The sequence below is a fragment of the Eulemur rufifrons genome, chromosome 15, assembly GCF_041146395.1.
Source record: "Eulemur rufifrons isolate Redbay chromosome 15, OSU_ERuf_1, whole genome shotgun sequence".
NCBI lineage: Eukaryota > Metazoa > Chordata > Mammalia > Primates > Lemuridae > Eulemur > Eulemur rufifrons.
In genome coordinates this window covers 12548272-12566516 of record NC_090997.1, presented here as the reverse complement: position 1 = coordinate 12566516, position 18245 = coordinate 12548272, and the positions used below count along the sequence as shown (strand labels likewise).

General features: G+C 38.6%; 1 protein-coding gene across 1 annotated transcript in view; it reads left to right on the top strand.

Annotated features, from left to right (window-relative positions):
- Nucleotides 1–18245, top strand: part of XPO5 (exportin 5) — a 44254-nt gene that overhangs the window by 6285 nt on the left and 19724 nt on the right. Inside the window, exons 6-17 of the mRNA XM_069487330.1 lie at nt 1790–1816; nt 2958–3143; nt 4203–4279; nt 7618–7717; nt 8609–8692; nt 9308–9433; nt 10379–10469; nt 11958–12086; nt 13825–13958; nt 15116–15271; nt 17278–17319; nt 17642–17731. Coding sequence (XP_069343431.1) covers nt 1790–1816; nt 2958–3143; nt 4203–4279; nt 7618–7717; nt 8609–8692; nt 9308–9433; nt 10379–10469; nt 11958–12086; nt 13825–13958; nt 15116–15271; nt 17278–17319; nt 17642–17731 — 1242 coding nt within the window. The remainder of the gene's footprint in view (nt 1–1789; nt 1817–2957; nt 3144–4202; nt 4280–7617; nt 7718–8608; nt 8693–9307; nt 9434–10378; nt 10470–11957; nt 12087–13824; nt 13959–15115; nt 15272–17277; nt 17320–17641; nt 17732–18245) is intronic.

The window sequence follows — 18245 nt, the reverse complement described above, 5'->3', positions numbered from 1 at the left end:
TGAGGCAGTAGGATCGCTTGAGCCCAGGAGTTTGAGATTGCTGTGAGCTAGGCTGACGCCACGGCACTCTAGCCCGGGCAACAGAGTGAGACCCTGTTTCAAAAAAAAAAAATAGTTATTTGCATTTTTCTTTTCTTTTTTTTTTTTTTTTTTCCTATTTTTAGTAGAGATGGGGTCTCACTCTTGCTCAGGCTGGTCTTGAACTCCTGAGCTCAAGTGATCCTCCCACCTTGGCCCCCCAGAGTGCTAGGATTACAGGCCCTGTGGGCCTTCAGTTATTTGCACTTTAAAGATAAACGGAGGCCAGGCACAGTGGCTCACGCCTATATTCTTAGCACTCTGGGAGGCTGAGGCGGGAGGCTCTTGAGCTCAGAAGTTTGAGACCAGCCTGAACAAGAGCGAGACCCCCGTCTAGACTAAAAATAGAAAAAATTAGCCAGGTGTGGTGGTGCATGCTTATAGTCCCAGCTACTTGGGAGGCCGAGGCAGGAGGATCGCTTGAGCCCAGGAGTTTGAAGTTGCTGTGAGCTAAGCTGACGCCACGGTGCTCTAGCCTGGGCAAGAGAGGGAGACTGTCTCCAAAAAAAAAAAAAAAAAAAAAGATAAATGGCCACTTATTTTATAAGAAAAACATCATAACTCTGTAGTATTGAAAAACTGTTTCCAGCTATAATATTTGGTAAAGTCCGTTGGTTTTCCAACATTTTCAAATCATGAATAGTTAGATGCCCTAGAAATCTAGCCAATGGAGTGTGTACCAGAGTAAGACTGGCTGGTGATGGCTCTGACACAAGTTAGAAACATCTATGTGGTCTCCTTCCTTGGCCTTGTTTCAGTCTCTCCATCTGTTAAGCCAGGCTTCTACTTCTGCCCAGGACCAGAGCACACCAAGAGCCATCTTTGTACCTTGAATTTCTCACTTCATTTCTAGTTCCTTCTCTACTTCCGTCCGTTCACCTTCCCAATTGGGGTATAGACTGAACGGTAAACAAACATGGAATGAATGGGCTCTATTTCTCTGTCCCGTCACCTGGCTCCTGCAGTGGTCCCAGGAGGCATGGAGGATTTGTTGGCATGGTGGGTGGAGGCTGGACTTGGCTGTTACCACTTGGATCCCTTTTCTTTCTGGGGTAGCATCAGTAGATGCTGGTAAGAGAGTTCTACTCATCTCTGCCCCTGTTAACATCCCTACTTGACTGATTGTGAGGGATTAATAATTGTTCTTTATTAAAAAAATTATTTGAAAGTTCAGAAAAGGAATAGTAAAACAAATCCTTTATGATACCAGTCATGATAGATTTCCAGGTATTTCAGAAGTTATTATTCTTGCTTATATTCTTTCTTTAATCATCTTTAGGAGTTATTCTTAATTTTATTTTCAGAAGTCCCTTAGGAAAATATTTATTTTATGTGATTATAAATTATAAACATTATGTAACATTTTATGGAATTTGAAATAAAGGATAAAAATCAACCATATTTGTATATTTATTGAACAGCCATTATTTTGATGCATTTAGCATCTAATATTTTTGTATACGTGATTTTCCTATAGTTATGCCCATACATCCATGGTCATGAGTTACATTCATTTAATTATGTTTCTGGCTTTAACCTGTTCTTAGGGTAATATCAGTTACGTGTTCTAAGTAAAGTTGTATTCTTTTCTAAGATTAAAAAATTTTATCTGTATTTAAGAGTCATTCAAGGGCCTTGGTTATAGGGGTGGAAAGTTACTATGTAGCCTTTTACTCATTAACAACATTGAACCCTTATGCTTTTTTTTCAGAAGACAGATACTTCTCAGGAGTCTAAGGTAAGAGCTCTTTGTGGGGTTGAAAGGAGACTTTTTTGAGGCTTGCAGATGAGGGGATGCATATACACCTAGTGCAGGGTGACCTCAGCTTTACTTGTGTTTTGTTTTTGCTTTGTTTTTGATCATTGAGCTGTGGTAGGAGGTAAAATTATAATATTTAGGATTTATTGAAAAAGATGAAATGGCCATACATGCCAGTGTGGTCTTATTGATGGATGTTGAGAATGCCAGTGTTTGAATTTGAAATAGAAGGATAGGCTGGGCGAAGTGGCTCCCACCTGTAATCCTAGCACTCTGGGAGGCCGAGGCGGGAGGATGGCTCGAGGTCAGGAGTTCGAGACTAGCCTGAGCAAGAGCGAGACACCCGTCTCTACTAAAAAATAGAAAGAAATTAACCGGACAACTACAAATATATAGAAAAAAAAATTAGCCAGGCATGGTGGCACATGCCTGTAGTCCCAGCTACTCGGAAGGCTGAGCCAGGAGGATCGCTTGAGCCCAGGAGTTTGAGATTGCTGTGAGCTAGGCTGATGCCACAGCACTCTAGCCTGGGCAACAGAGTGAGACTCTTTGTCTCAAAAAAAAAAAAAAAGAAAAGAAATAGAAGGATAAAAATCAACCGTAATTATACATTTACTGAACAGTCAGTATTTTGATGCATTTAACATCTAATATTTTTGTATACATGGTTTTCCCATAATTATGCCCACAACCTATAATTTATGACAAATGTGGTCATAAATTACCTTCATTTAATTTTGTTTCTGCCTGTATCAGTTGAAAACCTGTTGAGTTCCCTATCAGTGACTATTACATGAGTACTTTTTTTTTTTTTTTGAGACAGAGTCTCGCTCTTGCTCACGCTGGAGTGCAGTGGTGTGATCATAATTCAATGCAACCTCAAACTCCTGGGCTCAAGTGATCCTTCACCTCAGCCTCCTGAGTAGCTGGGACTATAGGCATGAGCCACCATGCCTGGCTAATATTTTTTATTTTTTATAGAGACAAAGTCTCACTATAAGTACATTTTTCAAAAAATGATTTTCTTTTCAGAATTAGAAAGTAGAAATTCAGTTATAACTACCGCTTCCTTTTCTGTTAGTGAGGACTTCATGGTCAAAAGTTATTTCTACTCATGCAGGCTCAAGCGAACTGTCGAGTAGGAGTTGCAGCATTGAATACTCTAGCAGGCTATATTGACTGGGTGTCTATGAGTCACATTACTGCTGAAAACTGTAAACTCCTGGAGACACTGTGCCTGCTTCTGAATGAACAGGAACTTCAGTTGGGAGCAGCTGAATGTCTTCTCATTGCAGTCAGCAGAAAAGTAAGTTACTACTTCAAACTGACTTTTATCCTTAGAGTCTCTGAGGTAGGCTGTGTGTGTGTGTTTAATTGCAAGTTGTCACAGAAAGACATGTAAAAGTTTGGAGTTTTTTTCCTTGAGGCCAACTTACTGCCCACTTCCACCCCCTTTGAATAGGAGTTTGCCAGTATTCTAGGGATCCATTGGCAGAGATTTGTTAGGCTACTTGATTCTTTTTGGTTTGTTTGTTTGTTTTATTTTTAAAAAATTATATTCTTTATTCTTATTTTATTTCTTATATTTATCTCCTGCTCCTCCATGGGTTGGATACTTGATTCTTGAAACAGCTGTGATTCTTGGTACTTTATACTTAAGAAATAAAAGTAATGTTAAAGTTTAAAGCTCACTTAGTGTATTCTGGGAATCAAATGGTAGCTACACTGGCTTTATATCTGTCTTGGCTAATAATTGGGACCATGACTTTTTCTCTTTAGGAATATTATCTATGGATATAATTTACTTTGCTGTCATTATCAGTATTATTGCCCAACACATTTAAAATGTAAGTCTTATCCAGATTTGGTTTTAAAGAGTTGGCTTTTTTCCAGTGTTCATTAAGCCCCGGGGTATATCGTAAATTATGAAGTCAGTATATTTGATTATGTAGGCATATAAGATGTCAGTACTTTGAGGCTTTTAATAATAATAGTTTGGGCCGGGCACGGTGACTCACGCCTATCATCCTAGCACTCTGGGAGGCCGAGGCGGGAGGATCGCTTGAGGTCAGGAATTCAAGACCAGCCTGAGCAAGACTGAGACCCGTCTCTACTAAGAATAGAAAGAAATTAGCTGGACAACTAAAAACATATAGAAAAAATTAGCCGGGCATGGTGGCACATGCCTACAGTCCCAGCTACTTGGGAGGCTGAGGCAGAAGGATTGCTTAAGCCCAGGAGTTTGAGGTTGCTGTGAGCTAGGCTGACGCCACAGCACTCTAGCCAGGGCAACAGAGCGAGACTCTGTCTCCAAAAAATAATAATAATAGTTTGTATAACTGTGTTTCCCTAAAATTGGGTCTAGGGCAAGTTGGAAGACCGGAAGCCCTTGATGGTCTTATTTGGAGATGTTGCCATGCATTACATACTCTCTGCTGCACAGTGAGTATCTGTTGTTTTCTTTTCTTTTTTTAAGAGATGAGGGTCTCGCTGTGTTGCACAGGCTGGCCTCAATCTCCTGGGCACAAGCGAGCCCCTCGAGTAGGTGGGACTACAGGCATATGCCAGTGCTCCTGGCTTTCTTTATTTTTCAATGTGTTTTCTAATTTCTTTGTCATTTTTAGATCTTATTTGGATATATCTGAAGCTCCTATCTAAATGCTAACAGTCAATTGACAGTGTTTTTGGATAAGAAAATCAGGCAATCTTAAAAGGACTGTTCAACCTTTTTGAAGATCCTATGCTGGAAATAAGTTGTGCCCATTGACTCGCCACCCACTTACTTTTACAATTCTCCACAGGCAACTATCTCCTTGATTTTCTCTTCTGCTTCCTATGATCCATGGGCCTCCAAGTAGCCTTGGTGTCTAGGCCTGAGACTTTTCCGATCTGCTATGCCAGAGTCTGTCCTAGGGCCTACCTTGAGTGCAGAACTCCAGATGCTCTTCCCTGTTCTCCTCCTCAAAGTAATCAGTGCCTGAAGTGCTGAGGCTCTTGGAAGCAGCAGGAATAATTGAGAGATGTGTGTTTAAAACACATTTTATGTACCTGAAATACAGTCATGCACCACATAATGACATTTCAGTCAACGATGGACCACAGATACAATGGTGGTCCCGTAAAATTATAATGGACATGAAAATTCCTATTGCCTTGTAACATCATAGCCATCATAACATCACAGTGCATTGCATTACTCATGTGTTTGTGGTGATGCTGGTATAAACAAGCCTACTGCATTGCCAGTCATATGAAAGTGTAGCACATTTGTGTATACAGTACATATATTTGATAATGAAATTAAGCGACTATGTCACTGTTTTATATATTACTGTATTTGTAATCATTATTTTAGAGTGTACTACTTATTTAAAAAGAAAGTTAACTGTAAAACATCCTCAGGCAGGTCCTTCAGGAGGTATTCCAGAAGAAGGCATTGTTATCATAGGAGATAACAGTTCCATGGGTGTTATTGCCCCTGAAGACCTTCCAGTGGGACAAGATGTGGAGGTGGAAGACAGTGATATTGATGATCCTGACCTTGTGTAGGCCTAGGCTAATGTGTGTGTTTGTGTTTTTAACAAAAAAGTTTAAAGAGTTTTAAAAAAATTTTAAAGTAGCAAAAAGCTTATAGAATAGGATATAAAGAAAGAAAATATTTTTGTATAGCTGTACAATGTGTTTGTGCTTTAAACTTGTGTTATTACAAAAGAGTCAAAAAAGTTTAATATATTAAGTTTATACAGTAAAAAAGTTACAGTAAGCTAAGGTTAATTGATTATGGAAGAAAGAAAAATTTTTAAATAAATTTAGAGTAGCCTAAGTGGACAGTGTTTATAAAGTCTGCATTAGTGTACAGTAATGTCCTAAGCCTTCACATTTACTTACTACTTATTATATTTACTTACTACTTACCCAGTGCCTCAGAGCAACTTCCAGTCCTGCAAGCTCAATTCATGGTAAATGTTCCATATAGGCATACTAATTTTTATCTTTTATACTGTATTTTTACTGCAATGTTTTTCTTTTTCTTTCTTTTTTTAAATTTTTTATTTATTTATATTAAGGCTAGTCAAGTGAAGCAGTGGGAGTGGGGAAGGAACAAAGGAATCTGTAACTGGTTGTGATCAATTAGTTGTAAAAACCCCTGCACTCAGACCAGTAAAACCAGCCTTCTTTTTTTTTTTTTTTAATTTTATTTATTTATTTATTTTTTGAGACAGAGTCTCACTCTGTTGCCCAGGCTAGAGTGAGTGCCGTGGCGTCAGCCTAGCTCACAGCAACCTCAAACTCCTGAGCTCAAGGGATCCTCCTGTCTCAGCCTCCCGAGTAGCTGGGACTACAGGCATGCACCACCATGCCCGGCTAATTTTTTCTATATATATTTTTAGCTGTCCATATAATTTCTTTCTATTTTTAGTAGAGATGGGGTCTCGCTCTTGCTCAGGCTGGTCTCGAACTCCTGAGCTCAAACGATCCGCCCACCTCGGCCTCCCAGAGTGCTAGGATTACAGGCGTGAGCCACCGCGCCCGGCCCCAGCCTTCTTTTTTTTTTAGAGACAGGGTCTTGCTCTGTTGCCCAGGCTGGAGTGCAATAATGGGATCATAGCTCACTGCAGCCTCAAACTCCTGGGTTCAAGTGATCCTCTTGTCACAGCCTCCCAAAGCACTGGCATTACAGGCATGAGCCACTGTACCCAGCCTTTGTTGTACCTTTTTTATGTTTAGAAACACACGCAAATACTTAACCGTTGCATTACAATTGCCTGCAGTATTCAGTACACTAACATGCTGTATACAGGTTTGTAGTCTAGGAGCAATAGGCTATACCATATAGCCTAGGCGTGTAGTAGGCTATACCATTTAGCTTTGTGTAAGTAAACCATAATGTTTGTACAATGATGACGAAACTGCCTAATGATGCATTTCTCAAAGTTTATCACTGTTGTTAAGCAATGCATGGTTGGAATGGCTTCTGCTTATTTTCTACCAATTCCTCTGGAAAATAGTAAAGCATTTCCTGATATTTGTTTCTTACAAGAAAGTCAGGTATAACTATGTATTACAAATAGTTAAAGCCGTTGCTTGTTTTGATACTCTTCACTTATTCTTGGTCCTATGGAGAAATGTAAAGGTGTGAGACACATATGTATTACTTAAAATAGCTTGCTATCCGTTCTAATACACATTTATCATGGCTTTCTTTCCTGTGGGGACTGCAGCACTGTTTTTAAGAAGTCCTGTTAATTAAATGAATAACATGCCTTTTAGGTAGCCACTGTAGTTACTGCTTATAGGTCCATTTCTTAGTTCCATAGAGACCATGACATTCACACTGTGGTGTCCCATTTCCATTTGTGCTATGGGTACCATACCACACTCATGATTGGTTAAGCTATGATTGAAACCCAGGCAGTCAGGCTGCAGAGCCTGCACTGGAAACTGTAACACCATACCGCCCTTCTGCATCACAAGAGCCTAGGCTTTATTTTCCCCAGGGCCCCTGCTTTTTACATTATACTCTACTGCCTCCAGAAGGCAGCTTATATGGCTGCTGTTCATACTAGTCATTATTAATTGCTGTTGCTATGAATAGTCCTATATTATTTCAGGACAGGTTTTGCCGCCAAATAATTTTTTTTTTTAATTTAACAGAGCTATTTGGATTCTTGAATAATAAACCTGAACTAAGTGACTTGGAGAAATGAGACACAAAGTCATGTTTTTATTACCGTCCTTTTTATTTTGTCAGTGGTATAAGGAATTCTCTCATCTTACAGGACTGCTGACGGAGGAGGCTTAGTAGAAAAACACTATGTCTTCCTGAAGAGACTCTGTCAGGTGTTGAGTGCACTGGGCAATCAGCTGTGTGCATTGCTGGTAAGCTAGTGCTTGTTTTCTGGAGAGCTTCAAGGCCATTTGGGGAGAGCATTTAGAAAGTTATATTTCATAAGGGGTTGCAGATGCCATTGATTTTAGTCTGACAGGGCATTGCCCTACATATCATTTCATGTGATTGCATAGATTGAGTAATTTTAATGTAATGTTTGAAGGATATAAATTTCTTTAAACAAAAATAGAATTATTAATATCAACAGCAAACGTCTACATCTATTTCATAAAGTCAATATTACTATTCTTTTGAATTTTGATACTTATAGAACATCAATCTGCTGAGTGCATTACCCTTTTAAGTTCTATTAGCCCATGAAACATGGACTCGAATAAAGAACCCCTTCTCTCAATCTAAACGATATATTGGATCATGAAAGAAAACTTTAGACTGATTGACCTAGAAAAGTCTGTTTTAGGTTTATTAAATATTAGGGAAATATTTAATACTCAGTCTTACAAGTTGGAAGATAGACATTTGCAATTGATGTTATGTCTTTTTGTGGTGGTTTAAATGGTTAGAGAGGATAGTTTCAGACACAAGACATATACCATGGAGCTTGGATCACAGAGATATTATGAATAGGCTGGGACTAAAAAAGTAGTATGAATTTTTTTTCTTTCTCTAATTTCTGAAATGAATGTTCTTTTTCATTTTACTATTTGATCACAGGATGAGTTTTTATGATGACTGAGGGGGTAAAGTAGCTTTCCTATATATTAGCCCTTGAAGTGATGCCTTTCTTTAGCCAAAAGAAGTACAAAGTCTTTTCAGAACAAACTTTTTTGAGGGTTTAATTTATCTGTTTGTAGTACTCCCTCACTCCTCCCTTCATCCCCCATCAACATCATTAATGTAGTTGTCTTTTACTCCTACAGGGTGTAGATTCTGATGTAGAAACACCAGCGAACTTTGGGAAATACCTGGAATCTTTTCTTGCTTTCACAACCCACCCAAGTCAGGTAAATTTTATGGAGGTAACTTTTCAAAATTTTAGTTAGGTGAACCAAAATTAAGCACTATGGCCTGAAGTAATATTGCAGCTCATGTGTAAAATTTGACTCCTCAGGCCCTAGGGAATCACTTACAGTGTCATTTCATTAACATAATTATTGGATCTTCTTCCCGAGCCAAGCATTTTACTGTCTAGATCAGCAGCTTTTTCCCTCAGGTAATTTTTGGATTGTGGTAAGTCACAAGTGAGGTGTGTCCTGGGTGATTCGGTACTAAAGTTATAAGACTGAAAGTTATAAAAAGAAAAGTCTGATTAATTGTGTTGTTACACAATTAATTTCATCCAGTTCAAGATTTTCCTTCTAATATCACTCTGAGACTCCATTATCCTTTCCTGCATAGAAGAGTGATAAAGTTCAACCCACACTCCAGGAATTACACCCACCCACAGCCTCCATAGTGAGCAGTCATTACTGATGCACTGTAGTAGAGACCATTCACAGTATTGTAGAGATTTATTTCTATGAAAAAATGTAGTTGGTAACTGCTAAGTTAAGTAATAATCTTGGTTCTGTAGAATTCAAATACTTAAACTGAGGTTTTCTTTTCTTTTTTCCGTTTAGTTTCTGCGCTCTTCAACTCAGATGACTTGGGGAGCCCTTTTCCGTCATGAGATCCTATCTCGTGATCCTTTGCTGTTAGCAATGATACCGAAATATCTTCGTGCTTCTATGACTAACTTGGTCAAGGTATATAATGGGAATCTAAACATGTGGAGTGTAGGTGAATACACATAATAATGAGGCATTATTGACAACCCTTTCTTAGTCACTAAGATCCCTTCCTTGGGCCTATTCTTATTTCTCAGGGAGAAAGCAGTCCATACTGGTTATTATAACTGCTTTTCCATATTTTGGAGCACTTATATATCAAGCATTGGGCTAGGTGTTTGAACAAGAGCAGTGACCATACCTAATGTGATAATTGCCAGGCAGTTAAAAGCAAAATTCTTTGCAAGTACATAGAAAGATGGAATTAGGAAGATTCCAAGCAGAGGTCACATCTGAAGATTGTTTCTGAAGGCCAAGTGAGAGTCAGGAAGGCAAATGAGAAGGGAGGGAGAGTGGAAGCAAAGATTGCTCACTACCTCGTTCGAGAGTTGCTCCTAAATTTCCTGAGATCTACTAAGAGCTCTTGCAGCTGACAGATTCTTAATCTTGATATGTAAAGTCAGAGAATGGGACCCATTCAAGGGTCCTCTTATTTGCTCAGAGAATTTACCTAGGATATTCTTTGCCATGATCTTCAGTACTTAAAGTTGTACATGTTTATTCTCAGTGTTCAGCATTTAATGGGGCAAGTAGCTCTCAATTCTTTCTTCCTTATTGTATGCTGAATTATCACTTTGTCTTGGGATACCTTCATACTTAACAGACCCTAAACAAATTCCAGAATTTAATTCTCCCTAAGGAACTTGGAAGGAGGTATCAACTAAAAGTGTTCTGTTTTCTACCACTCTCAGGAGCTGGGAGCAAACTGTCAACTTCTGATAGAACCAAAGTAGTTATTTATCATAAAAATCTCACTCAAAACCCTTAATTCTTAAATCAAGAAGTGCTTGAGCTTCTGAAGCCTAAGTACTGTTTTATTAGGTCCATTTTCATTCCCTACCCCAATTACCTTTCTCTTTCCAGATGGGCTTTCCTTCTAAAACAGACAGCCCTAGCTGTGAATATTCTCGATTTGATTTTGATAGCGATGAGGACTTCAATGCTTTCTTCAACTGTAAGTGATACTGGCCTGACATTTCTTCCAGCAGTCTCCGAATGGCATCTAAAGTTATGAATCATGGTGCCTGTTGCGTGGGGTTCTTACTAAAGATCAAGATCCTCAAACCTGGTTGTCAGCCTGCTTAAGTCCTAGTTTCCCATTGCAGAAGGGTGCAAGGCCTACATTCCAGGCATAATATTCTTTGTTCTATACCACAAACACACAGTGTTTGGACGTTGATGTTTAGGAATGGTAACCATACTTAGGACACTTTTGAATTTTTTTCATACTTAGGATTAAATATCATCTTACCTTGTGGTTCTTTCTTTCCCAAAAGATTGATTGGGGTTTTCTCTGTGGCCCAGGCTGGAGAGCAGTGATGATCAAAGCTCCTTGCAACCTTGAACTGGGCTCAAGTGATCCTCCCGTCTCTCAGACTCCAGAGTAGCTGGCACTAAAGGCACATACCACCATGCTTTTCTGATACTTTTTTTTTAAGAGATGGGGTCTTGCTATGTTGCTCAGGCTGGTTGCAAACTCCTGGCCTCAAGCAATCCTCCTGCCTTGGCCTCCCAAGGTGCTGGGATTACAGGCGTGAGCCACCACACCTGGCTTTTTTTCTTTTTAAGTAACAGCTTTATTGAGATAAAATTCATTTACTGTAGAATTCACTCATTTATAGTATACAACTCAATGGTTTTTAGCATTTGTGCAGAGTTGAGCAATCATCACAGCAATCAATTTTAGAATATTTTCCCTTGATCTTCTCATCCCTCTCAGCCCTGGGCAACTGGTAATCTACTTTCTGTCTCTCTGTTTTGCCTATTGTGAACATTTCATGTAAATGCAGTCATACAATTCGTGGTCTGTTGTGACTGCCTTCTTTCACTTTGTATAATGTTTTTATGATTCATCCGTATTGTAGCATATATCAGTACTTCATGTATTTTTATTGCCAATAATAGTATTTCATTGTGTAGATACATTTTATTTATTCATCAGTTGATGAACATTTGAGTTACTTCCCACTTTTTGACTATTACAAATAATGCTGCTGTGAGTATCTGCATGTAAGCTTTTGTGTGGATATATATTTTTATTTCTTTTGGGTATGTAACTTGGCGTAGAATTGCTAGGTAATATGACAATTCCATGTTTAATATTTTGAGGAACTGCCAAATTATTTTCCACAGCAGCTGCACCATTTTACATTCCCACCAACCTGATTTCCTTTTAATTCCAACAGAAATGGGAGACTGATTTTAATTTGCCACTGATAGCACCTGGCTAGTAAGGCAGCTTCCACAGATCATTTATTTTTTAAAATTTCTGGGTTCATTATTGAACAAAGTTTTATTGAGTGATTATTATATTTAGAGCACAAGTCTGTAAAACAATTTCTTTGAACACTTTCCTCTGGAATGGTAAATGAATAAACATTAATTATCTGTTTTATGCTAGTTACTGATTCATGTCCTTCGCTTGGTGTTTTTCCCTTGGCAGCCTCCCGGGCCCAACAAGGAGAAGTGATGAGGTTGGCATGTCGTTTGGATCCCAAGACTAGCTTCCAGATGGCCAGGGAATGGCTAAAGTATCAGCTAACAACTTCTGTTGGTGCTGGATCCCTGAATTGTAAGTTTTTTTCATTATTAAACATTAATGAAGTATTATTAACAGTATCAAAACTGTACATAGGAAATAAACGTGAGCCGCATATCAGAACAGTGTATTAATCCTGTTAAAAAAAATAGCTTGGCTCACTGCCTAATTCCATCCTAGGGAGTGAGCATTTTCATTGGCTCACACAAAGCAGGTAATGCCACATTTTTAAATCTGTTTAAAATAGGGTAAAACCAGATCCTTATAAGTTTTGCTTTCATAGCTCACTGCAACTTCAAACTCCTGGGCTCAAGCAATCCTCCCACCTTGGCCTCCCCAAATGCTAGCATTATAGGTATAAGCCACCTCGCCCAGCCCGTTTTTCTTTTCTAACAAAATCAACCAATTGTTTATTTTATTGCTTCACTTCAGGCACCATCTTAACAAATCACATGTTTAGACCTAACTTTTAAAAACTTTTCAACCAAGTTATTGCATAGCACTATCTCCTATCAGGCATAATGGGAACACTACAGGGACTTCCCGTATCGTTCAGCCACCTCAAAGCCTTTGGGAAATTCTACTTTATATAGAATCAAAATAAACCCCCCTACCCAAATGCATCAGCCAGTGAATTTTCTGTCTGTCTGTTATGCTGTGTGTGACAGGATTAATAAAGCAAGAAAGGGTGAATTAACTTGTGCAAGTCACCGCTTTAAAAAAGCTCCGTACTAATGGTTGATTTCCACATTGATGGGATTTAACATTCAGTTGTGAGTATTCCTAATCAGCTCTGAATGTCTCTGGCATCTGATAAATTGAAAGTTTGAAGAGGCCCAAATATGTTGTAGCAAGATAAAGTTAGTAAGGAGTACTATATGTAAGCAAGAAAAGCAATTCATAAATCTTTTTGCCTGTGCCTTGCTCTTTGAGTAATATGCTTTGGTGATAATTTGTGAAGTTGGAGGATGGCAAAGTTCTCTAAATGTAGCCCTTATGATTGTCATGAGGCTATTGGATGTAAAACAGTCTTTTGTATCTCATATTTCTTTATTGGAAAGATTCTTTATGGTCTTAAATATCTTAATTATTTAGATTCTCATTGACAGATTATAAAGTGGGAGGAGGGAAGAAACTAATATTTATCAAGTATCTCTAATGAGCCAGCCACTGTTTTTGATGCTTACGTGCATATTTTCATTCAGTACTCTAAATAGTTTTTATGGGCTGGACGTGGTGGCTCACACCTATAATACTAGCACTCTGGGAAGCTGAGGCCGAGCCCGAGGCCGAGGCCGGAGGATCGCTTGAGCTCAGGAGTTTGAGACCAGCCTGAGCAAGAGTGAGACCCCATCTCTACTAAAAATAGTGAAAAATTAGCCAGGCATTGTGTGTCCCAGCTACTCAGAATGCTGAAGCAGGAGGATCACTTGCGCCCAGGAGGTTGAGGTTGCTGTGAATTAGGCTGATGCCCACATACTCTATAGCCCAGGTGACAGAGGAAGACTGTCTCAAAAAAAAAAAAAAAAAATAGTTTTTATAACAGAGCTCAAAGAAGTGAGTTCACATAGGTCATTGTTAAGAGGTAGGGGTAAGGTAGGAACCCCAGCCTATCTCTCTGCTTTCAGCACTCATGTTCTTTTCTTTCCTCAAGCTGAGAGGGGTTAGATTACCCTGTTCCTTCAACTGTGAAATTACCAGGTAGTCTGTAAGGCCCCATTGTGTCTTCTGTGATCCTTCAATGCTGATAAGCATTTGTGTATTTTAAAAGCGTGTTCTCCTGCCACTGGAACTGGAGAAGGAAGCCTCTGCTCCATCTTCTCCCCTTCATTTGCGCAGTGGGAAGCCATGACCTTTTTCTTGGAAAGTGTGATCAACCAGATGTTTCGAACACTAGATAGAGAGGTGAGTAATTGTTTCCCATGCTGACTGCATAATGGTTTTGATCTCTTTTTAACTAGGAGAGGGATAGGAAAATCTGTGGATGGGCATCTTATAAGAGGAAACCAAGATTTAGAGGGGGTTATATAACATACTCATTTTCAAGTAGCTCGTAAATGGCAGAGCTGGAACCAAAACCTACAACATTTAGCATCTATTTTTAAGGATATAAGATGAGTAGTAAAGAAATACAATTTTAAGGCCGGGCGCAGTGGCTCACGCCTGTAATCCTAGCACTCTGGGAGGCCGAGGTGGGCGGATCGTTTGAGCTCAGGAGTTCGAGACCAGCCTGAGCAAGAGCGAGACCCCCGTCTCTGCTAAAAATAGAAAGAAATTATATGGACAGCTAAAAATATAGATAGAAAAAATTAGCCGGGCATGGTGGCGCATGCCTGTAGTCCCAGCTACTCGGAAGGCTGAGACAGGAGGATCGCTTGAGCTCAGGAGTTTGAGGTTGCTGTGAGCTAGGCTGACGCCACGGCACTCACTCTAGCCTGGGCAACAGAGTAAGACTCTGTCTCAAAAAAAAAAAAAAAGAAAAGAAATACAATTTTAAGTAAACTTTTATTTTGCTTAATAAATAAGCAAAGGTTTTGGGAAATAATACTGTTGCTGAGAACATGGTAAGAAGGACACATTGAGTAGAGAACCAATTGATAGAACCTGTAAAGAAGAAAAACAAGTTAACTTGACTCAGAAAAATGTTCATACATTTTTTTTTTAACAGAGAACCTCTTCTTGCAAGAAAAATGTTTATACTTTTTGACCCAATAATTCTAGCCATCCCCAGAAGTCTCTTACTCAAATGAAATAAATTGAAAATGTAGACAAAATATTTTTTTTTTGCAAAGATGTATTTATAATAGTGAAGAACTAGAAACATTCTCAATTTCTAGTAGTAGGAAATGCTACATCCCTAATGTGGCACATGGCAGTATCATATATGAAAAGTTTTAATAACATGGAGTGATACTTATAAATTTTAAGGTTAGAAAGCAATATATAAAATCATATGTGGCAACCATATTATGTATTTATAGAGTCTAAAGAAAATTTAGCAAAAGTGGTTATGTCTGAGTAGGGGCAGCCATATCAATGTTTTCTTTATGTCTGTATTACAGGAAATTCCTGTTAATGATGGGATAGAGTTGTTGCAGATGGTCCTAAACTTTGACACCAAGGATCCCCTCATTCTGTCTTGTGTCCTCACTAACGTTTCAGCACTTTTTCCATTTGTTACTTACGCACCAGAGTTCCTGCCCCAGGTCTTCTCTAAGGTAAAGTCCATCTCTTTAAATTTTATTTTGACATTTCTAAGCTAATTTTTTTGTTTAAGAGACAGGGGCAGGGGTCTCACTATGTTGCCTAGGCTGGAGTTAAACTCCTGGGGTCAAGCAATCCTCCTCCCTCAGCATCCCACGTAGCTGGGACTATAGGATGTGCCACTGTCCCTGGCCTAAACTAATTATTTTTTATAACTTTTTCAAATTATGTGAGGCAAACTAATAAATAGACATTTATTAAATATTTGCTCAGTACTAATTATACATCAGGCACCATGTTAGCACTTGATACTTTAGGAACACTCTGGGAAGAAAGGCATATAAACGAGTGGGGATGGTTAGTGGGTACAAAAATATAGTTAGATAGAATGAACAATATTTGGTAGCACAAGAAAGTGACTATAATCAACAAGTTAGGGTACACTTTAAAATAACTAAAAGAGTTATTCTTGGTGACTATAAATGTCACTCTGTTACACTCCTACAGTTGTGCAAGTTCATTGTGAATTTGCCTCTGACTGACATATTTACATGATTCTATGCAGCATCTGTAAATTATATTAAAAGCAGTTCTGAGTTTGTTGCATACTTCTCAGGCCCCCAGAACCCGGGATGTTCCTAACACAAAGAAAAGTTAAATGCCTGAGGTGCTGGATACCCCAGTTACCCCGAATTGATTAATTCACATTGTATGCCTATATCAAAACATCATATGTACACTATAAAGATATACAACTGTTATGCACCCATAATAATTAAAAATTTAAAAATTAAAAAAAAATTTTAAAGTTACGTAAACAGATATTGTACCTATATGACATTGCAAATAGTAGACTTGTACACTGGGAAATGGAAAAGAATACCTAGAGTATCAGAGTGTGCTGTCATTTTGGGATTGGATCTGTGAGAGGAAGGACAATATGGATAGTTTCAGGTTTGCAGTTGAGGTGACTATGTGAGTAATAGAGCCACCACCTGAGTGAGAATACCGGATTAGGAGGGAAAGCAGGAGTAAGGAAGAGAAAGCGGTGAGTACTTTGGAATACTATGTTTGAGGTATATGTAGAACATCTAGGTGTAGACATTTCATAATAAATTGGCCATTTGAGGTTGACGTTCTAGACTCCAGAAAGTAATGAGATAAAATTAAAGCATCATTATCACAGAAATCTCAAGACTAGAAGTGAAGTTCTAGGGAAAAAAAATATGTACGTAGAGTTAGGAAACACGTGAGTCAAGCAAGGAACCCTGTGGATCACCATCATTGGAGGAGGAGAGCAAAGGATGAGAAGCCCCCAAAGAAGGAAAAAGAGCCAGAGAAATGAAGAACATGTTATATCACAAGGCCAGTACAACTTCAGAAAAGTGAACTCATTTGTTGCAACAGAAATTCTCCAAGAGTTGGAGAATGTCTTGTGTGTTAATCTTGAGTAGGCCCTTGTCTGAGTATAATTCCATCTTAGTGGCCAAGGAAGCAGTCAGATTGCCTTGGGTTAAGGAATAAATGGGAAGTTATGAAATGGAATCAAGGAGGATAAATACTCAACTTTTGATAAAAAGTAGAGAAGATAGAGGTGTTAGCATAGCTGAGCATTTGGGTGGTGGCATGGATCATTCTGGGATTCTATAATCTTTTACTTTGTAAAGTGTTTTGATGGTAAAATTGTGAATCTCAACCTTCTTCTAAAGGTATCTGAGAAAATGGTTATCTAAAGCTTTGCAATACCAACTGAAAGGTGTTTTGTTACTGTATTATTACTCAGTATTATTACTGAGAATACAATTCTGGGTTTTTGTTGGAAATTTTCTGATAATTATTGTTTAAAAACTTGAGTAAGCCAGGCACGGTGGCACGAACCTGTAGTCCCAGCTACATGGAAGGCTGAGACAGGAGCGGTTAAGCCCAGGAGTTCAAGTCCAGCCTGGGCAACATAGAGAGACTTTGTCTCTAATATAAACAAATAAATACATGAGTGACCTTTTTTTCCCCCCTCCCTTAGCTATTTTCATCTGTCACTTTTGAAACTGTTGAAGAAAGTAAGGTAAGACCATTAATTAAACCAACAGATTCTAACTTCTTGAGAGCAAAAGTATGAATGCATAATACTTAATCTAGATTTTTGTGTAAGTGGGAGGGGTTAGTAAAGACTGTAGTTTGTTATATGACATAGTGTTTTGCCCTAGAGGCACTAGGGCAAACAATAAACATGTGGATTCTTGGTGACTATAAATGTTGCTCCATTACACTCCTACAGTTGTAGAAATTCATTGTGAATTTGCCTCTGACTTTGATATTTATATGATTCTATGCAGCATCTGTAAATTATATTAAAAGCGGCTCTGAGTTTGTTGCATACTTTTCAGGCCCCCAGAACCCGGGCAGTGAGGAATGTGAGGAGGCATGCTTGTTCCTCTATCATCAAGATGTGTCGTGACTACCCCCAGCTTGTGCTGGTAAGCCACTATACTCTGGCTCAGTAGCCACTAAGGCCTGTTGAGTTTGGTTACATTTCTTTGTAAATCCAGCTATCATTCTACGTCACATAAAGGAAAAACTAGGAACTGTAGCTTTGCATAGAATAAGCATTCTTAAGTTCGTATGTTCTTCCTCTCACTACTTAGTAATGTAGTTAGAAATGCAAATATATTTTTCCCTCAAAATATGAATAGTTCTCTTCTGTGTGGATGACTAAGTTTACCCCTGTCAATCTACAACTCTTTTACTGTATTATATGGTGTTCTTAATTACTACTGCCAAATGATGTGCCTAATCTTTAGAGAAGCCAGCTGCATAACCCAACCCTTTTTTGGGGGGAGGGTTATAAGAAATTTAGTGTTACTCCACGTTACAGATTACCCAGAAATTTCTTCCCTAAATACACAGCAGTGTTTCCTGTGTATATAACAAACTGATCTTTGCCTGTGAAGATACTATAAAGTTGATATAGAAAAAAGAAATTGTTTTCAC